Consider the following 27,601-nt stretch of genomic DNA (forward strand, 5'->3'; position numbering starts at 1 on the left):
AGTTTCTACACATCCAGAGTCAGGTTCACATACTCAAAAACAAAGAGCAAGATCCAAATTCTGCCTTGCCCAATACACCAAGAGAGGCTACATATAAGCTGAGGAAACCGGGGGACTTTTAAGACTAAAGTATTTGCAATAGTTTTGAAGTTCCATGTCTGGGTTATTTTATAAGTTATTCTTACTGGTATGAGCTGTCACAGAGTCCCCTGGCAAAAGTGGACAACAGTCAAATAAGCTAGAGGGGGATTTCCACTGAGTATTTGCTCTACTACTAAAAAGATGCAAGGAAAAGCATGGCTTAAACTTAAATGAGTGCTCTGGCTACCAGGGAGATGGCTACATTGGCATCTGAGGACCTGCCTTCATGGCAGACTAGCTTAGTTGGCTTTAAAAGGGTTTAACTTGGGTACCACAGCCATCTGATCAAGCTGACATGAAGTTAACATGGAATTAAAAATATCAGTAAGGCTAGTTAAAATCAATGCAATGTCAGGATCACTGTCTGCACAAGAACATGGAGTGTCCCTATGGCCACATAATATTAATGTTTTTGTGTTAAGATGCAACTTCAGCTTCTATTTTGCAAACACATATATATTTGTGCTCACAGGAATCCCAAACGCTTCAAAAATAACATCGAAGGGATTAGTTTTCCTGAGGGATCCGTGACTGAAGGTGCACTTGATAACTTCTGATACCATTTTCCATTTGCCTTACCTGATTATCTGTGTTGTTTACAGTAAAATAGCCCACACAAATAATGACTTCATGTAGTAATCCTTCACAGGTATGCTGGGAACAGTACCACAGCAGAGAGCTGATAATATGCCGGAATGCAAGGGACAGTCCTTCAGCACCCACAATAGACTGAAAAAAAGGCCAAGAAACAGAAATTACAGTCCAGCAGGATGTTATAGAAATTGTGTGAATTACATATACATCAATTGCACCCCTTTTTTTTTTTTTTTTAAAGTATAGATTACGTTCTTTGTTGCGATTACTTTGGAGGAGGACAGAATCAGCTATCTTCTTTCAGTAACTTATTGTTTACAACTGGACTATAAGAATTAATTGAAATTTTAAAGAGACACAGGAAAAAATGCATTCTGCTTGGCTGACATTCAGTGTAGCATTAGGTTGACCATTTCATTTGACATACATTACATGTTCCAGGAAAACTTAATGCTAATAATATTTCTTAGTAATAAGCAAAAGAAACCAAACCATCTTCATTTCTGCAAAAAAGCAAAATGCATTTCTCATTAATAACTTGCGCTCTGGATGGAATACAGACATTAATAACAAATAATGACTTTTCAAACATTAAAAAAAGTTAGAAATATCCAAAAAGAGAGAACACTCAGCTGCAAAGCTTCTTGGGATGCTTTTAAAAGTAGGCAAATTGCTGTAATGTGGAGATTCAGAATTAGATTTTATCTGTGCAGCCTACAGCCTCTATTTAATAAACATGTCAAACAGACAGAACGACATAAGGTCAAAGGGGAAAACTAAAGCACAGGGAACGAGCATGACAGTCTACTAACTCTAATGAAACAGCAATGCAGGCCTGTGAGAAAATCTCTTTCACTTGAGAGTTTTCTTGATTTTATACCTTGTAGCCTGTGTTAAGTACATATACATAAATCCCAGTCTATAGTATCGTTTAGTTTTAGCGTACTCAAAATCTACCCAGCAAAAGTGGAATCCTTGACAATGGAAACAGACTGAGCTGTGGTTCCACCTTGAACCTCAAGCGTTCTGTTAAGTCAGTATGTTTTCACAATTTAATGCACAATACAGCCACCATTTACTGCTTTACATCATGTAGATGCCATGTTCTTAGGTCCACCCTTATTTAATTAGTGCTGTCGACGCATGCTGTGACCTAGCACTCTGGGTTTAACCTTCCCTGATAACAACAGGTCAAAGGGCACCTGAGTTTGTGTATAAAAGTTAAACTAATTTTTCAAGGAAACTATGCTTCCTTTTTAGCCAGAATTAATATCAGCTCAGGATCCTGCGTTGTTTCTCACTACCATCTTTCAATTGTTTAGACTGTCTAATTAAATGAAATATATACCCATGAGCCATCTGTGCTAATACAAACTCTAGAATACCAGACCTCTTCTGTTAATCAAAAAACCCTATTCCACAGTCCTACTATTACGTGATAAAACTATTCCTTAGAGATAATAACCAGACAGTACATAAACTACACTTTTTCCTTCTGCTATCTGCTAGCCTGCTACAGTCCGAAGGTCAGAATGGACAGCAAACTGGCTCAGGTGTATGTTGATTTTTTAACATTACAGAAACAAACCACACTAATACATTGAAACGGATAGCTGCTGAGACTACAAAAATATGTCTGTCCATCTCAAACAATACTATGCCTACAATTCAATAAGACAGCTAAGCGGATACTTCCAGAGCATAGCCCTGCATTGATGAAATGAATTAAATAATTCACACTGGTTAGTTTTCTACTACCCTTTATGCAATAATTACTATCTTGCACCATTTTATGTAGAATCAACTAATGGAAATCATAGGATTTGGGAATTAATGCTGATGGTTTGTTATAAATGCTCAGATATAATAGTAGTTGGTAGAGGGATAAATACAGACTTGAAGTGGAAGCTTACATTTTAGAATTTAATAGTGGTTTCTCAAGATATCAGTGGGACCTTCAGCCACTGCACTTTGCTACAGCCCCCCATAAGCTGAAACTGTCCCAAGTCAAGTCTTACTCTCTGGTATACACCAGTAATACCTATAGCTACAAATAAACATCCAGAGTCCAACCAAGAGCTACTGAACACACTGTAGTGCAGAACTACTTTGATACACCTTGATTTACAGAAAGAAATGGGAGTTAAAGGTGTAAGAGTTGTTTTACATGAAACTCCAATAAATATAATGTTTCTGTGCCCTGTAAAAAGCTCCTTGACTGGACTGGATCCTGCAATTGCATCTATACATGCAAGTTGCTTGTTGTTGTTGTCAGAGATACTAAATGTACTAAAAATCAAAGTCAAGAAATACAAACTGAAGGAGACTTATACCTTATACTAAATTCTTTACTCATGCAAAGCTCTTGCTGAGTCTAATGCACTTTAGATGGTGTATATGGTAAATCTTACATACAAATTACATACTAAACGAGACAGAAGTCTATTCTGATGAACTGTATAAGATTGATGCTGCTAAACGTGTTTTGCAAAGCAATGCCTTTTGATAGGTGTTTTACATTAACAACACAACAGCTTTGCCAATTCATCTGAGTAACACACTAGCATTTATATTTTCTTTGTATGGAAAAATGATTCATTTACACTAGAAATCTGTTCACAGAAGAAGGGAAGAAAATACTTTCTCAAGAATCGAAATGTGATCTTTCTGAGTTTTTTTTGTGAATAAGAATTATGAAAAGTTAATTTCCAACTTCTGATCAATAAAATTTTACTTGGATAACAAAAATTTATATCAAGTGATTTTCAGTTTCAGTTGTACAATCTTAATGCAAATGGCCACTGAAAGAACTTAGAAATGTAAATTGTGGTTGTAATATAAGCCAGTCCTTTCACATTAGAAAAACTGTTATTTCATGCTTTTGACCAAGATTTTTTTTTTCACATTTTTGGGGCTTATTAAATACAAAAAGTACTATGCTGAATGTAAGGTTTCTTGATCAGAAGAAGCACTGGATGGGATTCAGCATTTTGTGTAGTCCAAAGTTTCACTTTTCACTTAAATTAGTTTGCTATAGCTATACACTGGAAATAACAATAATTAGCAATTTTAAGCATGAAAAAACCCTAAACATTTAATCATGGAAGTTCCTTTAATAACTAAGACCTTAAAGACAAAACTTAGTCAAAAGTATGTGCAATAATTAACAATTTCACACTAAGTGAAAGTTTTAAAACATCTTTTACCTGAAAGGCAGGCAGATCAAGAACAGCAAAACTGTTGAAGAAACGTAAACTCTGAATGGCAACCTGGATTGTGTTCGCTGCGTAGCTGTCTTTAGGACTTGCTGTGTTTGGATCTGAAATTGTCCCGTGGAAAAGAACACAGTACAGCATATGCAAGACTCCAACCAGATCTGTAGACTGAAGAACTGCTGTTAGTCCTGTGGGGTCCTGACGTGTATTGTCAAATATGTTCCAAGATCTGTCAAAAAAATGTTAAGCTGTCTGAGGAGGAGACCAGCACTCAGGGAAAACACTTGCTCAGGATGCAGTACTTCTAATAAGCCTAATGTTAGAAAACCGGTAAACTGCTAAAAAGCAAAAAACCTGATGCCTAATGTATCAAGAAACCACAACATTTCCAGAAAATACTTTCAATGATCTGGGCACCGTCTCACACTCTCTGTAATTGCAGTGCAGCTGTATCTTTAAATATCTTTCTCCACATACTGGTGTCTTTGCTCCCAAAATGGGTTCACGTTACCAGTGCAAGACCATGCAGAAACTGGACAGCTTTAAAGTCGGAAGCCTCGGGGCACTTTTTAGGGGCTCCATGCAAGCTCTGTCTCAGGTCAGGAGCTTACACCCATCTTTTTTCTTGCAACAGCAGCGAGCAGAGGTGGAAGAACTCCCTGGATCCTCTCACTGCTTCAGGCACTGGAACAAACTGCCTACCTAAGCAGCAAAATAAGTTACCAGGACCAGATGATCTTAATCACATAGTTCTGCAGGAATTTAAGAATGAAGTGGTTGAGCAGCTAACAAAACACGCTACTACTTATTTCAGTCAGATGTTATTATGGGAGACTGTATGGTAGCAAAGCACAAATAAGTATGAAATGCTCGAGACAAACCAGCACAGGGTGCGCAAATGGAAACTAGGTTTCTTTGGTATCTTTTGGGTATGCACATGAAATAATGGAGAAGGTTTTTTGCTATCTAGGATATCAGGACAGACAGGCAAATAACTCAGGAAGTATTTTCCTTTCTCACATTCAAACTTTCATAATCCCTCCATGATTTGTACTGTCTCTGTTTTTTTTCACATTATTAATCATCCAGAAGATGATGCAGGACAGTCACTACCACGGAAGACTGAGATTGTCACGACTCTGGAGGTTAAACAAGGTGTAGAAGGCAGAAAAATACAAAATAAAGCACATAATAAGTTTTATATACTCCAAGTTCTGATTCAAACCCATCATGTAAATCACTTGAACTTCATTATGGACATGCATTTAGTATATATCAGCAATCAAAGGAAACACTAAAATAGTAAAATAGTTCACCATAGTGTACAGTAACACTGAAAGTATGGTACATCAAAATCTCATCTTTACCTCATCTACTATGTTTCTATCTTAAAAAAACCAAAGTGTTAATACCAAAAGAGACTATAAAGATTGAGTCCATTTATTTTTTTTTAATAATTGAAGGAAAATATGACAGGTGACACGAGAAAATTTTATAAAAGGACAAATTAGATGAGGTTGTCTTTCCTTTTTATAACAACTTAAAGCAAAGGAAATGGGAAAGCAGCAGAAACAAGAGTCCCTTTCTAAAAAAACCGGTAACTTTGAAGACATCAGCTGAATACAGAAAAGACTCAGAGAGCTCAGAATATTCCCGTTGACCAGAATCTATAAGCAGCTTTTCCTTGACTAGAATGGCTCTAAATGATCTTTTCAGTATCTGCATCAGAGGCACCTTGCACCGTTGCTCTGCTCCAGTGAAGTTTCCAACACAGATCCTAGGAAGGCTGACTAATCCTGCTTTTTGTGATACAGACACTTGTCTTCAGCGGAGCAACTAAACCACAAATTCAGCAACTACCAGGGTCTGGCAATCATCATCTTGGTCTGTCATTTTCACATTTCCAGTGAAGCACAGAAGCAGATAAGAAAGCACCACCTCACCCAGCAACAATGGCTATCAAGAAGAATTTGTATTTCTAAGAGCACATCATTGCTTCCTTGGACCAAAGAGAAAGAGAAAGAAACAGGCGGAGCACGATAATGAACCAGTATTCTCTACATCCCAAAGAAGGCCCCAGTACTGGGCTAAGCTCAAACACAGCCTAAATATTTGAAGAGAAGAACAATAGTTATGTGAAACTCCATATTTGCAGTTACAATATCAAACTTCAAAGCTAGTGTCTGTGCTTTTTCTTGTGGATACAATTCTGTGAGGTAGCATGAGTGGGCACTAAAAACATGAGTAAGGCTGACGACCAGGTCCTTCTGATACCGCAAACTCCTGTTGTGCCACTGAGCAGGAACTGCTTAGTGTCTGGGTGGGAACAGAGTGTGCACTGCTGCTGCGAGAAGACTGACATGCTGCAGGTGGAGGGGAGATTCAGGAGGCTTGGGAAGGTTATTTTAGCACTCAGGCAATGAAGTACCTCTGCACCTGTTTCACAGCCTTTGAGTGGTCATCTCACAGCTGTATCTGCCCTGAGCCCAGGTGAACACAACAGGGACAGTATTTGGCCTGTACACAACTTACTGTACTAGCACCCATCTGCTTTCATCGCTGTCTGTGCACATATTTACATTTAGAAAGCAGCTGCCCTGATAACTCACTTCTGCTTTTTATCAGTTAGATCACACGTGTAAGGAATGATCCTATCTGAAATTAGCCTTTATGGGTACCGTTTCTTTCCAAGTTCTTACTATTTACAGTCTTGTGAATGTTCAACGTTACTGAAAAAGCTTTTAAGCACAGCATCCTCTGCTGCTACCTCAAGGATTAATGTCCCAGTCCTATTTCAGCGATACCTATGCTGTACTAAAAACACATGGGACTGGATAATTACTTCACAAATCTCTGAAAGAAGCAATCAGATTTTTAGGTAAAACACACAGTAAGAATGAAAGCAACATAGCTGTGCCTATTTTTCAGTACCTTTTTTGTTACACAAGCAACTCTATTACCACCAGTCACCACTGGACCTCCACTACAACTGTGCCAGCTAGCAGTCAGCCATTTGTAGAGAGTCAGCTGGAGAAGAACGTGTCTGAGTTTATTGTACAGGTTCCAAAAATGGGGTGTTTGTTCAGTACTGTGATAGCCAACTGAACTCCTAACAAACCTTAAAGAAACTGTGTCACAAAACCAGCTGTGACAGCGCTTCAGAAGGCCACCGGCGTAGGATTCTCTCAAAATACATGTAATAACATTTGAAAGACAAGCTGAAGTAAATTAAAAAGATGATTAAAATTATGATTTTATGACACCTCCTCCAAAAGAACCACCACAAACAGTCAGCTTCCTGTTTGTAACACTCAATGATCCTAACATCTACTCCATAAAGAATAGAAAAAAAAGTGGAAAAATTACCAGAGCTCTAAGTTGGGTGCGGCTATGCTCCACAACAATTTATGGCATCACTTTCCTTTTCCTATGCCTGGAATCCATGCCCAAAATCTTAATTTTGAAACTCTGTGGTCTTTAAGTGAGTGTGTTTGAATGGAGTCAGCAGAGACACTTCCTGAACCATCACCTGGTCTTGCCAGCTGTGTCTTTATACAGATTCCTGCTGCATAGTTTCAAGTCGTGTTGGCACGTGAACCTGGCTGCAAGCAAGGAATGAACCTGGATGGCTGCAAAAGGAGGGCGAGCTAACACAGCTCTGGGACCACCGTGGTGCATTTCTACAACTTTGGTTTGTGTATCTGTGGACTCCTTAGTACTCCTCACTTTAAAATAGTTTCTGATGTCCAATTATTTATTTTGCAGTATGCAATAGCCAAAATATGCTAACCGTCACTTAACTACACTCAAAGAACTAGAATGTTTATTTCCACAGTATCACATGAAAGCACAGCTCCTTTTGCCAACTAGTATTTCTTAATTTCAATCTCAGGTTTTTCAACATACAAATAGGAAAAAAACCCACTCATGGTCAAATGATAACCCCAAATTAATTACTGTATATGATACCTCACAGAATTTTTGGTGACTATATGCAATGAGAAGATTGACCAATTTTACCAAAGGTTAAAGTTAGCTTGCTTTCACCTCTCACTCCATCATTATTTTTAAACAACTCCATATGAAAAAGCTTACAGTGCTGGATGAAATCCTTTTACCATTTTGTGCTGCTCTGGAGCAGTGAATGGATCAAAATATACATAAAGAAGTAAATTGTAAAATAACTCAAAATTGAAGCATTATTTTTTCACAGAAACAACCAGGAATTTTAAAGTTATACCACACAACAAAGCTAGGGGTGGGGGAAATCGGTCTCCTAGGTTTGGTGGATTGAAGGAACTGTTAGAAACGTTTATTTTTGATGTTGTCTCTATTACAGTTACTGTGTATATGAACAGGACACTGGCTCCTGTTGGTTTTAACTGTCAGTTATAATCACTTTAAGCCTAAATGTTTACAATGAAAAGGTGAAAGACGTTATTCATACTGGTTGCAGGCTTTAACGTAGGAAAAATGTATATGAGATGTTGGAAAATAAAGCAGGAACCTTTGCGTGTGTTGCTTTGAGTGATTTGGGTCAAGTCTGTACAACAGTGGATTTCATACATTTAGCAGGCTTTTAGTCCATCTCAAAGGTAAACCCAGTGAAAATTCAGCGATAACTGTCAGGACACAGACTGAAGTAAAAACCCATAAAACCCCTAATATCATAAGATGACGATGTCATACAAGAAACCTAGGGTTTATGCAACTAATGTTAAGAGAGGAGATTCCTCTCAATTCTCCTTTCAATCTTCTATTTAAAGCAGCTTACTCTCTGTGTCTGTAGCAGCTGCCAAAGTAAAATAGTCAGTGTGGACAAAACGCCTTCAATTAATTGCTGAAGGGAAGGAAGACTTCCAGGATTTTCTACATTGGCTTATATAGATGGGAAAAGAGATAGGCTTTCAAATTTTAGCAAGTCTCTATATTTAACACAGAACAGTCAAAAACCCTGCAGGATCTTAAAAAGAAAAGTTTAATGAAATACAGGGAATTTTCATTATGGGTTGCCATTATGATTTTCAGCTTCTGCCATCAAGGAGTCTCAGGAATTGGTGTGGGGTTTATGCCTTACAAAAAAGGTTTAAGAATTTTAAAATGTGGATATATCCATCACAGGAAAGAAAGATACTAAACAGTGGTACTTCATTGCTTAAAATACACCACTATTTATTAAAAACAGGAATTCAATACAGCTTGATGAGAAACAGCATACTCTGTAGAACAAGTATAAAACTACAATCTCTCCAAGCTTCAATATGAGCAAACTGTTTATATCTGAAAGTATATTGTTTTAAAAACTGACTGAGCTAACAAGCAGACAAGCCTCTCTAAGGGTATACATTGTAATGCTTGTATATTTGAAACATATACTCCTGATTAAAAACATGGAGCCAAATGGAAACATGGGTTTTCAAGAGGCTTAGAATATAATCTGGGCTTTTTTTATTATTAGGATTTAAAAACTATCATCTGTACTTTTTGCTTCTAAATTATTTTATTTCGAAGGAGATGTCAACATAAAGAGGCAAAATAATAATAAAAGACACATAAAGAAGTATTTAGCACCTGTCAGACCTTGTTACAATTCAGACTGTCAAGCTAGGAATCACAGTACTGTGTAAAAGTGTTGATTTGAAACCTTTTAGTAATTTCAAGAACAAGTTTTAGTTTACAGTACTTGCTGGATCTGCTGTCTGTTGGAAGTGGTGAGAAACAACCGGCGTTCAAGCGGACTTGCATCTGATTCGCCATCCAGCAGCCAAAACAGACATTATCTTAATTACTGTAATAAAACTGAGAACAGACCAGCCTACTTCCTTGCATATCTGTGACATGACAGTCACTATTTGCCTGGACCAAACCCTATATATCTGCAGCTTTCTGCCACTGCAGCTTGTAATCCACTTCATTAGCTGTTGATACAGGTCTATATGTATTCCACTGCTGTTTTGAGGTAACACATAACAGTAACAGTTTAGCTACTGTACTGCTATGACAGTCTATCTTCCTAGATTAATGAGGGACCTGGCAGACATTTCTCACATCAAGAAAACAGCAACATTTTGGAAAAGTTGATGTCCCAAGAAGCTACATGATTTGAGGGGCTATTATTTGCAATATTGTCCTTAAGCACAACTCACTTTCCTCCTTGTGTCTGTTATTGCTAGTCCACTGTACTGCTCTTAGGGAGAAATTCTTCCTTAGTGATTAACCCTTACACTGCACTACTGCTGATAGTTTCCTCCTGCTGTTTGCATTAACTCTGTGGTCAATATGAATTTCTTCATCCATACTAATGGGCAAAACCAAAATAAGGCATTAACAATAGTCCTCCATAGAGTAACAACTGACTCTCTTGGACAGAAATCTTAGTTCCAGAGACTTATATGGAAAAAAGGGATATAGATCTGATGAACACTGGGCAGCACAGGGAAAGACAGGAACATAAGCAAAATCCTTGCTGTGCTCATGAAGGACTTGCCATGTATTTTCTTACTTAATCTTCACTCCTGCTTTTAGGGAAGAGTGAGCTGGGGCAGCATGGCCATATTTTTCTTAATGCTCCTTGCATTCCATGCTTGCTCATTGTTTTCTGTCTTGTGTTTACAAGCCAAGCATGCTCCACATGTGTATTCAGGACTCAAGGGCCCAAAAAAGACCTTATGTCTCTCATAGTTAAAATAATAAACTCTGGAAAACAAGGCTGTCATCCTGAACACGGCTACTGGACATCTCAATTGGACCCATATTGCAAGACAGATTTATATGACTATATAAACCACTGTTATTCTGTATAAAGTCTATTTAATATTTTGCTTTAGTTCAGGTTAATAAAAATGTCTGTGTTCTCAACTCTGGCTACTGTTACCCTTAGTGGTGAGCAAAAAAATGTTAAGCGTTATCCAGGCCACAATTTTCAAGCCTAAGTATCAAATGTCCGGTTCATTTTGCTCAGCAAACAGAGATAGCTCGATATTAAGACATGCTGCATTTTATGAATTCTCACTACATACAATACCCTACTTTCAGCTCTTATACATTTTTTTAAATTCATCTGAGAGAAAGGAGCTCTCACTTTTATTGCTGTCAATGGATGCAACACAGTAAAAGAAAAATGGGACTTCCATTTGGAGGTCTCAACTCACCCTGATTCTTACTGTATAACAGAGGAGGGTATAAAAATCATCAAAACAAGGTTCACATGGGATTACAAGTTATTAATGTTTTCAAAAAATGATCCTTTATACATATTACACAGTGTTTGGAAAATGTGTTATTACATCCACAGCAAAACTTCAATTAAAAGAATCAATCTAGCATTTATTAGCCAGTACCAAAAATGATAATTTGAGAAGATCAATATAGAAGTTAAATTTTTTTAAAGGCCTTGACCACTAATGAAAATTCCTCTCTTATAATAAGATGTTTATAACATATGTTCAGAATCGATTCACTCATTTCAATAACTTTTTATGATGTTAAAATTGAGAATCCTCCAATTTATGTTTCTAACTCCATAATTTTGGATTTTTGTTTCCTAAATCTACAGTGGGAATAAAAAAAGTATCTTAGTTTATGTCTTATAATTTTATCAGCTACATTCTATCAACCATACACCTCATTTAATACTTAATGCTGGCATACATATATGATACAATGTCAGGCTATTTTCTAGTAATCATTATTGTTGTCACATCTTGCCTCATGCAGAGGTATGTGCAGGTAGGTATCTGACTGAGATGTCTTCCTTCCCTATAAAATTATTTTCCATGAAGTAACTGTCCAAATAAACACTGAGTATCAGTTCAGAGCTTGGTTTAGAAACATTCCACTAAATTTGGGAGTTCTATGAAATTTTCTTGTAAGGAATACAGGAAAGTCTAGACTGACAGCTCTTCCTACATCAGAGCTCCAGAAATGGCCTAACGTACTTTGTACCCACAGGACAGGATTTCCTAATTATTTAAAACCTGAGTTTAAAACTTGAACATTTAACTTCTGGCCCTCTGGGGATATCACAGATTACAGTTGCAGTAAAGTTTGTAACAGCCTGGTGGTGTCTGAAAGCAAAGGAAGAGGATCATGCAGCACTTGGCCATTTCTAGCTCATAAAGGGTTTCATTGTTGCAGGCACTGTGGATGGTTTGAGAGCCCCGAGGTGGTCCCAGCATGTCAGCCACCCAGCATCTACTGTCCTGTTGGCTTCCTACTATGCCACTCAGTGGCACAGCATGCCAAGATCTGCGCACAGTATAAAGAGCACTGTATAAAAATACTCTAATGCATTTAATATGGAATGACGTTTTCTATGAAAAATAACAGCCTGAAGTAGTTCTATCAGAAAAAGGCAAATTAATTTTGGGTCCCCCATGATCACCATCGAGGGGCATAAAGAAGTTTCCAACCTGGAAACATTCTATATAGGAGGATATATCAAAAGAACAATTAAAAATTGCTCTTGCAACGATAGCGAAAACCTGATATTATTTTGGCAAAACTTCTTTTCATGCTGCAGTGTCAGAGCACTAGTAATACTTACTAGACTTTTTTCCTCTCAGTAACAACTTCAAAAGTATTATGATCAGAGTGGCTAGTTACAGAGGAGTATAATACGGCATGTTTGTTTGGTGCTTAAGCATGTATCAACTGAGTTGGAGAATGAGAAATGACGGATTTTCACTAAATAGGCTGCACTGCCTCCTACTACTATTTACCATGAATGAAAGAGGCATCTGTATTTCTCACAGAGAGAGGCTGCTTTTTGTGCTGCGGATCATGTATCACACAACATGTATTACTGTATTGTGACATATTTAAGAATGCAATAAATTTGAGCTCTGTTTCTGCCACCGGAATCTGTGTTTGGCAATACCTTTTTCCATTTAAATCACCTTGAATACTAAGGACTTCTGTAACATGACAGAATTACACTCTGCATTCACTTCTTAAATGAGACTGGGCTCAGGTGGTAAAAGACATTTAATTTAAACTGCCTTCTAATCAGTTACACCAAAGCTTTTGATCTAAAAGTGAAAGACAACAGTTTTGAAATCTCCAAGTTCATTCCACTTGGTGCTTTTCATGCTCAAATGAACAATCCGACCAGGAAACTGAGAACAATCAGCACCTTTGGATAAAATCCAAAGCATTGCTGTTATATCCAGGTAGTAAGATCAGATACTTTTTGGCGTAACTGTGAATAAAAACACTCAATCTTCCAAAATTATTATTCTGCTACAAAGCACAGTTCTTGGAAGAAGTACTTGCATAGTGCTGTATTATTTGGGGGTGCAAAGATCTCGATAGCAGAGATGAAGCACGTGCCTGCATCAGAAATTCCAAATATTATCTTACTCCTGTAGTAGAACTATTATTTCACTAAGAGAAGGGTGGTTCCCACCCCCCCTCCCCAGTATGCATTCCACTTTTGGCAGCGCTGTCCCTGAATCTAAAATGCCAAGTTGGCAGCTTTCAGAAAAGGAAATTTCAGAAAGTTGGAATGGTCTCTTTGGGCTCATATTTCTTACAGTTCTTTTTCCATGTGCCTGTGTCCCTGAGTTACCAGCAACAGCTTTTACCTACAGCTTTGTTTCTTATTTTGTATGTTGTATTAACTCTAGTTTTTCAACCCTAGCATAATTTTACTCTTCAGGAATTCATTGTAAAGTTATGTCAGCCTTGCCTATTCCTGAAATGTGCAACAGTCTTACAGTGGTAGGTTCTAGCATATGCAGACCAAAGCTCTGAAATCTTGACTCTCACAATGTCAGGCTTTCCTACGCTATAGATTATAGAAATCCAGACTTGCTGGCAGACACATACTTCATGCTCACTCCCCACAACCCTGGTTAGGTTATGATAACGAACATTTTGCATTAGAAAATTCCCTGACAAATCTAGTAACACTTTTCTTTACAGAAAATAGAATTCCCTTACTAACAGTGGTATTTTAAAGAATTAGACTGCCCTACAGACAAATCAATTAAGAGTTGATTTTAGCTGATAATAAAATATCTCTTGAAGTCCTTAGGACTAGACACTTAAAATTAGCAGTGATAAAACCCTCTCTGTAATGATAAGTAAAGGAGATAAAGTTTGCAGTTCTGATAAATGACTTACAAGAATTGAGACTCAGTGCAGGTAACTAATTACATTTCAGTGGTGAAAGGGTGAGCAGAGTGAATTTCCTGCACTGTTTCTTTACCAGTTATTACTGTGTGCCTAAGAACAGTTCTGTTTAATAGCCTCGTCAAAACGTTCACTTCCATGAATGCGGTGTTGGCACAGGGTTACAATGGCTACTGCCCAGTGAACATATGTAGAGATGACAGACCAAGTGCACCTACCTTCCATTGACAGCAAAACACAGTTGACATATTCCATGCAATACTGCTGTGGCATTTTGTAGAAAAGTTGCTATTTTGGGATTCTCATCAACAGGGCCTTGAATGGAGAGGAAACAGCAACACAGCTTGTCTATCAACCCTATGTTCACCACGTAACTAGAAACAGAGGAAAAATTGTATTAAAAAATAGTCCCCATGCCAGTTTTGGTACCTTTGCAAAGGAAGTTATTTCTGCTTCTCTACTACCAAACCATACAAAATCCAGGTTGTGATTACTTAAAAACTCTTTCTGAAAGGTTCAATAAAACAATTCAAATTACAATAACTTGAATAACTTGATCTGACTCTCTGTAACTATCAGTAGTTTTTGTTAAGAGATCTGTCTGTTGTAGGATAATTTGTATTATACTTACAAGAAAGATGAGTGTAAATGTTTATTTTACCATACTTCTAGAAGGACAATGGAATTTTGCCATAGTTAAATGATTTATAATAATCTCAATAGCTCTGCAACAGCACAATTTCTTTTTAGCATGAAGAGATAAACTTTGTTGAACATGCTAATTCAAGAAGACAATGATGTTACCCAGATAATGTTTTATTGCAATATGTATATCATAACAGCTACTGCCCAGTTGTTGGGTTTTTCTTCCTTTTTAAAACATATGCAACAATGAAGAGACTAATAGAACATGCAAGTAACAACCTTCTACCATCAGTATAGAAGGATCAGGATCAGACAGCCTCCTCGGGAGCTCAACCAAAACTCAACACAGAGAAAACCATGCTAGTGACTTTTTTTTTAAGCTGAAAACTCTGCTTACTTTTTTATTATCAGAGTAGATCAAATCATCAGATCACTATTGCTGAAGTTTCTTCTTTGAATTTCTAATAGCTTGGAAACCTACACCAAGTATTTTGCTGTTTGTCCCTGTCCCTGTCCCAAGATCTGTCCACAGCAGGTTCTCTCATACGTTGATCATTATCAACTCTACTTAAACTGTGCACATGTCACTTCGCTGATATCAATAACTTCATGTACTTTCCTTTTCCTACCACAGACATTCAGCTTCTCGGACTTTCCTCCATCTCAGCTGTTCATTCTGCTGACTTACGTGACATCAACTTCCTTTGTGGAGACAAATATCCCATAGCCATCACCTCGCTACTCTCTAATTTCCTCTGTACTTTCCTTCACTCTTATCAAGTGGGAGAAACTTCTCGTCAAAATCAGAAGAACTGCTGTTATGTCCTGTGCCTCCACCTGACTTAACAGACATGGAGAACCAATTGCTTTCAGACACCATCAACTGACAGACTGTTTTCATACTGATAGCCTATACTAAATCATCTTGTTATCAATAGTGCTCCATCCTACCAGCTGTTCTCCCTACTTGCTTGTCAGGTCCCCTTGTTAGAGATTGTGTCTTTGAGTGTAGGCTCCTTCAGATGGGAACACTGTTGGCTATATGGTTCCATAATGTTAAGACCACCCTGACTTGGCGAAGTATGGAACATTACTGGATAATAATTATTCTGGTAAATAAATAATACTGATTACATAATGCTTGTCCTAGGAGCTGTACAAGTATTTATTAAAAATAACTAGTCCCTCACATATCTTACAGTCTGATTTTGAAAAACTAGTGACTTCTAAGATTACAAAAAAAGACCTCTCCTTTTTTCAGATAGTGTTGTTGCTCAAAGACTAATCTCTCTACAGGGCTAGAAGCTAGGCTTTCTGCCAAAGTTTGCCCTGTTGACACAAAGCTTTTGAAAGCAATGAAAGTAATTAAGAATCAAAAATACACTAAATATCAAGCAAGAAGTCTGACTTTAGTATTAAAGATTTTTAAAGCTGCTGAAGTACAACAGTTAAAACTCTTAAAGACACATGAAGGTTATAAATTGCACACTCATTGCTCCTGTAAGTTTGATTCGTCTGTTCTATTTAGCAACGTAGAAGGTTACCAGTGCTAGGTTTCCTGCAGTTTTTGATATAAGCAATCCACCCGATCATATGGGTGATAAGCAAGCTCTCCCATAGTAGCAGAATAATTCCAGGAACAGAGCTGGGTGTTAGATACCTCACAGTCAGAGAAATGCTGAGTGCTAGAAATCTCTCTGAAATAGGAGGGGAGAAGAAGAACTAAATAAAATACAGCTAATACTGATAGATGATTACTCACAAAAAGGCACAACCATTCTCATCAATGCTTTCATCTGTTTTCCTTAGGAACATCTCTACAGTCTGACTGACACCTGCAAAACATGTTCATTGTCCCCCTTCCTTTACACCCACACCTGGATACAAAGTGGCTGCTCTTTTGGCAGAGAGAAACGGATGAGAATTTTCTGTCTACTGGGACTATTCTTTTAATGGCATCTGGAGACAACGAGAAGATCTACAAAGCACTCCCTTCCTTGAAGAACTGATCATATGGACAAGTGGAATCTCAAAGCTCTCTAATCTATTGCCTCCATTTGTGAGTCTTTTTACCTATAGTAGCATAGTTCCAATAATTTGGGTACCCTTTTGATTCCCAGACAGTGTGTAGACAGTTGTTTATGCATCAGGTCTAGTTGTCCCAAATAGAAAAAAAATTTATTTCAACTTTCCTCTTTCTTCCCCCATCTTCCCAATACTCTCATTTATTCAACTCCACAAAGACACATGATACAGTGACCTAGAGGTGAAAGATTCTCATTAATAATAGAATTTGTCTGGTTTTGACTAGTTTAAAACGGCCTCTCTTTTTTTTTCCTAATTGCACTATTACCTTGTCATCATGCCTTTCATCCTCCATTTATAACCAGATCCCCTCAAGTGCCTCAGGTGAGGGACCCAGTTAGATTCTCATGTATCTTCTTATCTTAAGGGTATGCCTGTGCTTGGCCCAGTCAGTGTCAGATGTCTGTTCAGCACAAATATCAATAAGCAGACCTCCCACCCTCCCATTCATAAATGGGGAGAACACAACATCCTGAAATTTCACACTCTTTCAAAACCTGTTTGGGGAGAAGGCAGGTTACGTGAGAACAATAAAGTTTTTTAGGTCACTGGTATCTACGACAACTATCTGTTTTGCCTTCCTCCTCCAGCTGTCTTTTCTGTGTCCATCAGCACCATACCAGACTCTGAAAAGTCTGAAGATGCTCACTGTGGCACATTTTCAGTAGCATATAATCAGAATTTAATTTCTTCAGAGGGCTGACGATGTATTGATGACTATAGAATTTACTAGTGAAACTATACACTTTTAGAAAGTTTAATATACTGTTGGATATATATTAGTTTTAGGTATATAAAATGTATTAGATATATATTAATTATATATATAAATATAATCACAGTTCAAGTGTTTTCACCAAGGAAGTAGAATGTTTCAAGTAAAAATGAGCAAAACAACATATTCTCTTTTACTCTACTGTTACAACTGAGTTATTTTGATTGAAATTTGCTCAAGAAATATCCCGAGGAAAGAAAACTGCTATTAAAATACAGCTACGTTATAAAAGTTGAAATCAGATTATAGGAATTATTGGGTAATCTTTATAATAGAAGTTATATACGGTATAGCAAGCTTATATGAATGTACATATGATCTGCAGGATGACATGGTCAATGGGCACACGCAGTTGACAAAGAGAACTGAGAGGAAATAATGAAAATATGGAAGCTGACTCCTAGGTAATTAGGAGAAGAAACTGATGGAAAGGACATAAAAAACCAAGTCCAAAATTAAGAGACCTTTGGTTTCTGTATTTCTCTATCTGCAGATTTTTGAAGAACATTTTTGTTTGAGAATATAGCATTCCAATAGCCTTCTTGACTACACACAAACTGCTCTTACTAAATTAAGAGTTAAAGCAATTTGTTCCTTTCTTAAATTACTGCAATTTTCTTTCTCTATAGTAAAGAAGGTTTAGAGAAGTTGTTTTTTTTAACCTGATCAGGTCTTGGACTCTGCTGTTGAAGGCTTCCACTTGAGAGGATTTACTTTTCACTTCCTGTAATATCTTCAGTGCTATAGAGTGGTTGTTTCCATCTGGGAAACTGGAGATTAGACATCTGAAAATCACAGCAGTTACCCTCAGAAGTCCTGTTGTTAAACCTTCAAACACCTGCTTATTTGTACTTCTGCCTGAAGTAGCATTATGGTCATCTGGAACACTAACCTAAGTAAAGAGAAAAAAAGAAAAACCAACCACAATTCAGTAAAAATAATCAAAGTTTGTAGAGGAACACTTTGAAAGTTGCATATTAGTTCACCAAAAATAATAATGAAGTAACACATTCTAGCAGTGCTGATGGGCATTAAAGCATTTCAGGTACAAGAGAAAGTCTATACCCCTTATGGAGATAATACAACCTGAAACAGAATAAATCAGTCAAAACAGTGTTTAGTGTTTGAGAATTGAATGAAGCCTTATAGCAGCAAAGTATTTCATTAGTATGATTGTGATGTTCTTATGCATACACAAGATTTTTGATGAGTCACCAGCAAAAAAATATTTTTTAAAAAACTTGACTGTGAGTAAACAAACTACTGAGATGGTTCATTCTGACTACTATATTGTGTTACCACAAAGACATATTAAATATCTGGGATATACAAAGCATTCAGTAATACAGAGGAAAGATCTATTTTCTGTGGAAGGAATAGCATTTACTGTTGATGGTAATCCCCTACTTGACTTTGGAAAAACACAATGTACCATCAGAATGCTACTAAACATTTTGAGTCCTAAACAAACACCCCTACAAAACTGAGTATTTTCAAAGGCAAAAGTTCCTGTGACACAGCAGGCACAATTGTGGCCCTTCACAGAAAAAGACAATACACTTTGCAGGCAATAGACATGATCTTTGCAATGAGATCTAATCCCTGACAGACTTTCTCCTTCATAGCAAAAAAAAAACCAACCACCAAACAAAAAACAAACCAACCCAAACAAAAAATTACAAACATATTATCCTGACGTGAGCAGCCTTCCAAAGCCTTTTATGTGGAATTTTAATATTAGAAGAATTACAGATTTTTTTACCAAAAAAAGTGAGATTGTGATAAAACTCAAACCATAACTAAGAAAAAACCCAATTGTATCTGCAATAGTACTAGTTTGCCCTTTGGAAACAGCATACCAAAGTATCTGAGCAGTAGATATAGACAACCCACGGCAAACCCACAGGAGGTGCCATCTGGTAACAATGGCAAAGGACATTGGGGAATAGAAAATTTTTCCTATCTACAAGGAGGTGTTCAGCTGTGCTGCTGAGCTTCTGAGTAACAGAATTCAGAACAAACTATATTACCTGCTGAGGTACAAAAGAAGGGTAATACATGGCTGTTTTAAGCCAGCGATAGACAGCAACCTTGACTGAATCGAGACAAATGAATTACTGGGGTTCCCCTTCACAACTGAAACAGCCTGTGACAGAATTCTCTTTTCCTAGTAAGTGTAAGAACTACTTGGTCAAGGAGTTTACTACTAAAGCTAACCTGATGTAGCTAAGTATTTCAAAGAGCTAAGTAATCCTCAAAGGCAAGAAGACCCTTAAGACAAGGCTCCAAAACTTTCTTTGATTCACTTCTCTCTTATCCATCTTTTTTTCAAAAAGAGAGAGAACTGCTAGATCTTCCACAGTCTACAAAACCAAAGAGACTCCTGTTTTCTGTTTTCCTAAAACATGAAAGGTAGTTGAAGTAGAAATTTCTGCCAGGGAGGAAGGGAGACAAAATCCCAACTGTATCTTGACTAAATCTGATGAGAATAATACTTGGGAAAACCAAACCAAAACAAAAGTAAAAAGCCCAACAAAAACCCTGTGGAACTATCTGAGGAGGCAGAAAGAATTACATAAATTCTAGGGCACAACCTGACATACTGGTTACAAAGGATGACACGAGTAATGTAGTTCTAAAAGAAGCAATGGGAAATTATTTTTGCACAGAAATCTCAAACTGGGCATGGAGCAAGCTGGAGCACTTTAATGGATGCCTTCACATTGTAACTGCTCAGGACAGCTGGAAAAATGTGTCACGTGAATAGGGCCTGAACACCTCAGTATAAAAGATCACCTGATGACCACTGCACTCGTCCATCAGATGTCATTCACTTGTCAGTCATGTCAGAAGTACAATATGCAGTTGTGGCTGAACAGACCTCAGAGGAACAGAATCTGATTTTTCTAAATCATTAAACTAGAGCCCACTCCTAAAAAAAGGCAATGAAGTTCAGATGTATAACATGTAAATCTGAAGACAAATCTGTACGCAGGATACAGATTTGAAAGGAAAACCTCATGGAGAGTATAATTCTTTTTAAATTCTATTTTAATTTTTCACTTCTGCAGTCCAAGGTAATTTAAACCAGCTGAAATACTGTTTGATCATAATAGGGCAGAAAGTAAAGTGTGTGCAGAAGTCCTGCAGTTTTACAGGCAGGCTATTGGCAGCACAGATGCATCAATCAAGACAAGGGGCTCCCAGGTACAGTCACTGTGCTTAATGCTGCCGGACTCCACTTACCACCAGACCTCTGTGGAGGCACTTTTATGAGACAGCTTGAGGCTTTCAACACTCTCATTAGTGATCAATAGTGTCTGGAATGTTATTTTCATTCCAGATTAAAATCATTTACACTTGGTATACGCAAGTAAGGTCACAGGAAATTGTTCCTCCTGGTATAGGTATCAGGAGGGACTTGGTAACACTTGGTGACAAAGAACAACATGCACATTTCTTTATTATTCATTAGCTCTGAGCCTTGTGTTGGTACTTAAAACTCATCGTAATAGCCTGTTTCTGGTGAAGAGCCAAGTCAGCAAGTGAGAAGTCTTTAGCTGCGTATTCAAGTTAATAGGAAAAATAAGATTATGTTGCTCCAGTAACTTCCATTGACTAAAATAATTCATGCCTAATGATTCTAATTGCCTACTGAAACAGATGGATTAAACTTTGCAATTTATAAACCAATTTAAATGTGGCAGCTTTGTATTTGGAACATCAAGTTTTAAAAATTGCTAACAAATGCTACTCACTGCTTTTTCACCTAAGATAAAAAATTATATATAACTTATTTCTTAAAAAAATTAATAATATTTTGCAGCAGAGCCTTCCATTGGCTGTAATGAACAGTACTATAAACAGATAATGCCTATTTTAGTCTTCTAGTTGAATGTATGTACGATAACTATATTTTCTAAGTATATAGTCCTTAGCTACACAAGTTCATGTTTTAATATAAAACTGTTCTTCCTCATTTGTAAAATAAATAGACCTGGCACTCTTAATACTGCATCTATTGCAGAGCTGTTTTTTCACATTTGATTTCTGGGGAAACTCTGTGAGTGAATTAATATAAAGTGAGAACAAATGTGGGGTTTATACTGTGTATGTCAAAGAGGAGAGAGAAGGAAATACTGTTTTACAGAAAATGGGTAAATTTTAACTTAACTCCTACTTTTAATGTTTTCCTTTTATATGAACTCAAACAAGTGATGAAAGATCAGCTCTTTCACCAAAGAAGTAATTAATGGGATAGTGTGAAAATGTGTTGAGATTTATGTTCAGAAGTAATTGGGGTGCTTGCAGAAGTGATGTATTACTTCACTTGTTGATTATGATATCAAGCAAGGGGGTAGGAAATCTTAAGATTTAATAGTGTAATTATGGAGGCTTTCAAGCTCTGGTTTCTTTATGTTGATTACACAATGAGTTAATGATATTCAGAGAAACTGTTTGTTGAACATGGGCTTTGGATGAGTAAATGCTAAAACGTTCCACATTTTTATTTCTCAGGTTAATAGGTTTAACAGTTTAACTGATACAAATCTACAGGTACAATTGCACACTTAAACTGACTTGTCAAGTAATTGGTATAAAACATTTTTACATCACAAAGGAAAATCAGGAATGTAACTACTGTTCAATTATTTGACACATCCAACATCACAATGCTATTTTAGCATTTATGATGACTGCCTATGCTGGGCCTAATCAAGACTCCTACTTTCTTTAAATCAGTTCTTGAAGCAGAATGCTCTGATGACCAGATTCTCAGCTCTGGTACAGTCTCCATACAACTGTTAAGCCATTCAGCAGAGAATTCCCCTTGTGTAGGGATTCCTTTGCTTGTGCAGAGCTGCCATAAGCTCTTCAGCTCTGCCCAGCATCTAGGACTTAATCCTGTAAAATGCTGAACATTATGGCCCCAATCCAGTAAAGCACTTAGGCACACATTTAATATAGCTGAAAATGTTACTCCATTCTGACTCATGTCACCAAAAGCACCTCTGCATATCAGAGCACTTCTTGTGCTAACATCAAAAAAACAAAATGAAAACAAAAAACAAACAAAACCCCCCAAAAAACAACCAAACAAAAAACCACAACCTAAACCAAACCAAACAAGTTTCCAGTTAGCAACCTAGAGTTCTGACACTGAAAACTCATTTATGTTTTCATTTGTCATATAAAAAGCAGAATTCTTCACAGTCATGAAGAAAAATTTTAAATAGGGAGCTGCTAAACCTAAATGGGAAGTCTTCAAACCTTTTCAAGCACCTGATTTCTGTTCATTTGGTCACTTATGTTGCATTCTTCTCCCATTTACAGTGGTGATCTTGTGTGTAAGTCACTGGGCTTGCCTCAAAAACACTCTGGCAAACATACACTTTCAAAACAGTAACTGTAGGATGTCAGACTTCCTATGTAGTAACTAGCGAACTAAAGAAATGGCATTGGCCCAGGAAGTCGATGGGCTTAAGATGGTGCAGATGAAGGTCCCACTTTTTAAATTTCCTACCCCTAAATACTTTAATATGTCATTATTTGATGAATTAATTGATCTGAATGAATAAACAAAATCTTCTAAGAACTTTAACTAGACAAGGTGGTCTTGTCCAGCTCATTATTCTCAAAAGCTTTTTGAAATTTCCCTTTGATCGATGTGAAAACATGTAGTTAGAAAACAAACTGTCATGCTTTTCTTATTGTGAAATCATAAAAGGACAGATATAAAAAAAACAAAACCAAAACCCCAATCCATTTACTAAACTGATAAAATTATTTGCAAATGCGGGCACAGATACATATGGCTTGTAGAGATACCTTCATGGAAAAGTACATGACAGCTGTCACTTGACTAGAAATAAAACCCCCAAATAAAAAACCCCCTATCCTTACATGCTCACAGCTCCATTAAATTATTTGTTTCTCTCAGTGTGAAACCTTCCAAAATATACAATTAGAAAAGTTTTCATCATTTCACAACTATCTTCTAAAGATAAGAGACAAAGAAGAGCAGAGCTAGCAGTCTGTAAATAAATGAAGTTACAACACGAGCACATGACTTTTAATGTAGGCAGGAAGGTTTGATCCATTAACCACTGAAATGAGGAGACAGGTTACTACTGACCTCCACACACACTGACTTAGGTATTACCTGAGCTGGTAAGGAGGTTAAGAAAGGTAAAATACTAAGTAAAGTCTACAGAAGGTTTCCTACCAGTCTGTTTAGGTATGAGATAAAGGAAGGTCTAAACAGGAGACTATTAATTATTAACTTGGGCAGGCTTGATGTCACAGAAAAAAAAAAAAAAAAGAAAGAAGCTACATTTGTTATTATACCATTTCCCATTGGTCCCCAAGCTTTCACTGGAGAAAAATGTATTTTTAAAATAATTCTTCAATTTCTTTCAATTCAAGTAATATTTTGAGGAGAAAGTGTTGCACTTGTGTAATGAAAAACAAACATTTTTTACCAATGAGAAGTGACTGTTTTAAATGTTACTCTTTAAAACGTATAGCTCTGAGTTTTAGCAAAAGTGAAGCTGACACTGCATTCAATTTTGATGAATAAAAACAAAACTAAAACCACACTAAATTGGTTGGAAGTAAGGTTCATACTTGCTGTATTTAAAAATATATTTAAAGATTTTTCAAAACTGGATTCCTTTTGTTTCTGTATTCAGCAAATATTGGCATATTTGTTTAACAATTTATTAAAACCTTGCAAATATATGTTCTCATTTATTACTTCTGGTATTATTTGGCGTTTATTTTCCAACAATAAGTAGGAATACATACGACATGGGCAAAAGCAGCATCATACAGGTCACCAAACCAGGAATACAGGAGTTAAATTCTTTGGAGGGATGTCTTTTAATATATTGGTATTCAGAGCCTTATCCAATTTAGAAAAGTGCTTTCCATTTGTCCATTTCTTTTTCGTAATAAAGAAAAATTCAAACTTGATCTGATTTATTATATTTTCAAGAGTGTAAAATCAGGGTTAGAAAAGCGGCACTATATATATTTTTTTTGTACTTAAATATGTACTTCATGGAACTACAAAGATATCCTAGTTTAAGGGCCAATTTTGCCTGAAGAGAACATAAGAGACTTTATGCATAGGAAAGAAAAGTCCACTGTGGATCATGGGAAACATTAAGCTTTAATTACAGTTTTGCTGCAATTCAAGGGTAGTATTTGGCAACTGACTGAAAACAGCTCTAAGTGTAGTAAATTTTTCTTATGTAGTATCTCTGATCTCTAGGTGGCCAACATTTCCTAAGAAATACCCTCTGTATTTCTTCAGAAAAGTGCAGGTCGTTTGCACAGTGTTAACACTGAGAAAAGGGAAGGTGTTTGGCATCAGAATGAATCTTGTCACATATAAAGTGCTGAAGGATTTCATATCTTGTGTAATTACTCACACAGCCTATGCTCTGGCTTGCTCAGCAGAGAGCCAGCAGTGTTGTGACTGGCCCAGCACAATACACGCACCTTTCACTAAGTATATTTGAAATCTAATACCTGGAATCCTCTTGGAAAGATTTGGTGAAGAACAAGGAGCTGACAGCTACTTAGAGAATGCACAGGCTGCATTCAGGTTTTCTTTGTGTCAAGGACCTTCGGACTGTCTTTCTAAACTGTTCAGCAACAGTCCTATGGCTTGTGGATTCTAACAGCATCACTTAAATTATTTAAAGTATGTACATAACTTTTCAATTAACAAACTGCTTGGCTCATGAAAATACATACACACAATTTATATGTAGAAAACCAAGGCTAAATATCTTATGATAAGCAGGTCACTATGAATTAAAAATGAGTTTTCAAATAAAATATTTAATGACACTTCAAATTAAATGAAACATTGGAAAATTAAAACTTTCAGAGTTAGAGTCCTGCTGTTTAAGCGCTTCAGCAAATCAAACTACACCAATGTACTGACCTGACTTATATTCCCAATACTGAAACACCTAAGAATCAAACACACATAGACAACTCATAATATTCTATACTTCAAATATTACTATAAGGTGAATTAAAGAAGAAAACTCTCAGAAAACATTAAACATAAAACACCATCCACTCACTACAAGTCCTGGTACATATGCTTTTGCAGAATTTATTATCAGAAGCGAGTGTATCTGTACAGAAGTATAGTAGATACAGTTACCAAATACATACAACAAAAGAATATTATTCTTTTGAGCCTTTATTCTCATATAACTCCTGGTGTTCTTATAGTCTAAATACTCTAATATGTTTGTGAAACATACAAAAATTTCTAAATTAAAAAAGGTATTTTACATACCGTAAACTGGTGCATCAACAGGTCCATTAGAAAAGTGATCTTATTACTAAAAAGAACATAGGTGCAGTTTTCTGCACAATTACTGCAGGTGAGGCTGTAAGCATTTATTGTATTGCAGAGTGACCTAAAAATTCAGAGGGAAAGACAAGGAAAAATATGGATGTTACTTTTTTCTTCGGTAAATTAAAAGCAAATAAACAGAAGCACACCACAAAACAACCTTTCAGCAATTCACATTCATTTCCTTAAACTTGGCATTCCAAACAGAACAAAAAATTTACATGAAATCAATTAAATAATTACTTCAAGACAGTAAAGCTGTACTTATCAGAAGTCATGCACTGTATGGCTACTGGACTCTTCCATATTCAAAACTTGGTTTACATCTAAATAACATGCATTGGAATATGCAATTTTGAAAAGTCTGAGCTTTCCCAGTGATATTAAAGGTATTTTCATAATTATAAATATGCATACACATGCGTTCTCAGTGAATTCATACATGCATTCTTAGTAAAAACCTAATAGGAATTATGGGTGTATTATGAAGGCATAACAAAACTTACACAGAATATCAGCTCATTTTATAATTTGGATATGTAATATTCTTTTCTGGTGGCTTATAGTTATATCACACATCTAATTTGGGTATAAGGACCTTTTCTATCACACCCTTCAAGAAAAAAAAACCCCACCCTTATGTAGTAATTCAGAGTACCCCAGCTTTAGCGAGAGGCTATTGTGCAGTGGCCTGTGAACTAATACAAGGAATGGAGAGAATCGAGTACTTTGTACTGAGCTTGGGAAAACTGAGCAGGTGAAATTCCTGTCCAGAAACTTTTGCTGACCTGTTGTGAACCACTACTGTACAGAGCCTGTAAGTGTTAGTGTGTAACTACAATAGCATCAACTGACCTACACCGATGGCTAGTGGGTAGAGGTAACAGGTTTGCAATGGTAAGAACTGACAATCATGAACACGAACCACAGATAGCCCCATAGGTACAAAACATGCCCAATTATTCTTTGCATCATGTGCAGTAATTTCCATCTCTCCAATTAAAGTGTTCTTCTCAAAACAGGATTTGCGGGGAAGCCGGGACCAGTCCTATAGAATATACTCACAGAGAATATAAATCTGACCATGGATAATACCATTTCAGAATAAACACAGATTCATTACTTGAGCTTTGCTTACTATGAAAGCTATCACTTACTATACAAATATGCACACAAACACTGAACATAAATGCATCATAAATATATACAATAATAAACAAAGATGGCTAGAAATTCAAGTTGTTTGTCTAAAGTAAACGCAAAGAAAAATAACTTTTACTTTGTTGGGCTTTTTTAACATCTGAAAAAACGTGACTGGGTTCAAATAAGCTCCGTAGAAGAAAATAAATTATGAGCACTGTCAAAAGGTCATACAAAAGTGGGACTCCAACAAACAAGTTATCGTACAGAAATCATCAAAGCTGGTATTTCACATAACAAGCTGCAGACTAACTCAACACACTTATAAGGAGAGTTGAGTTTCACACTTTATTTTTCTCCTAAAGAATTTTTTTAAACAACCGTTATTTACATAATAAGGAAGGCTGCTTTACTGATTGCTCTGTTCACTGCTGTGGCATCTGATTACTTAGCACGGCTCCCCAGAGTTATATACATACATTGTATTTC

At 36.6% G+C, this 27,601-nt stretch overlaps 1 protein-coding gene across 2 annotated transcripts in view; it reads right to left on the reverse strand.

Annotated features, from left to right (window-relative positions):
• SCAPER (S-phase cyclin A associated protein in the ER) overlaps positions 1–27,601 on the reverse strand; it is a 180,549-nt gene that overhangs the window by 20,910 nt on the left and 132,038 nt on the right. For both annotated transcript variants that reach the window (XM_064456758.1, XM_064456759.1), the window contains exons 25-29: positions 25,913–26,036; positions 18,252–18,481; positions 14,303–14,458; positions 3,942–4,179; positions 721–870 (exon numbers count right to left, since the gene is read on the reverse strand). In XM_064456758.1, the coding sequence (XP_064312828.1) occupies positions 721–870; positions 3,942–4,179; positions 14,303–14,458; positions 18,252–18,481; positions 25,913–26,036 (898 nt within the window). The remainder of the gene's footprint in view (positions 1–720; positions 871–3,941; positions 4,180–14,302; positions 14,459–18,251; positions 18,482–25,912; positions 26,037–27,601) is intronic.

Source organism: Phalacrocorax carbo, chromosome 7 (genome assembly GCF_963921805.1).
Source record: "Phalacrocorax carbo chromosome 7, bPhaCar2.1, whole genome shotgun sequence".
Taxonomy (NCBI): Eukaryota; Metazoa; Chordata; class Aves; order Suliformes; family Phalacrocoracidae; genus Phalacrocorax; species Phalacrocorax carbo.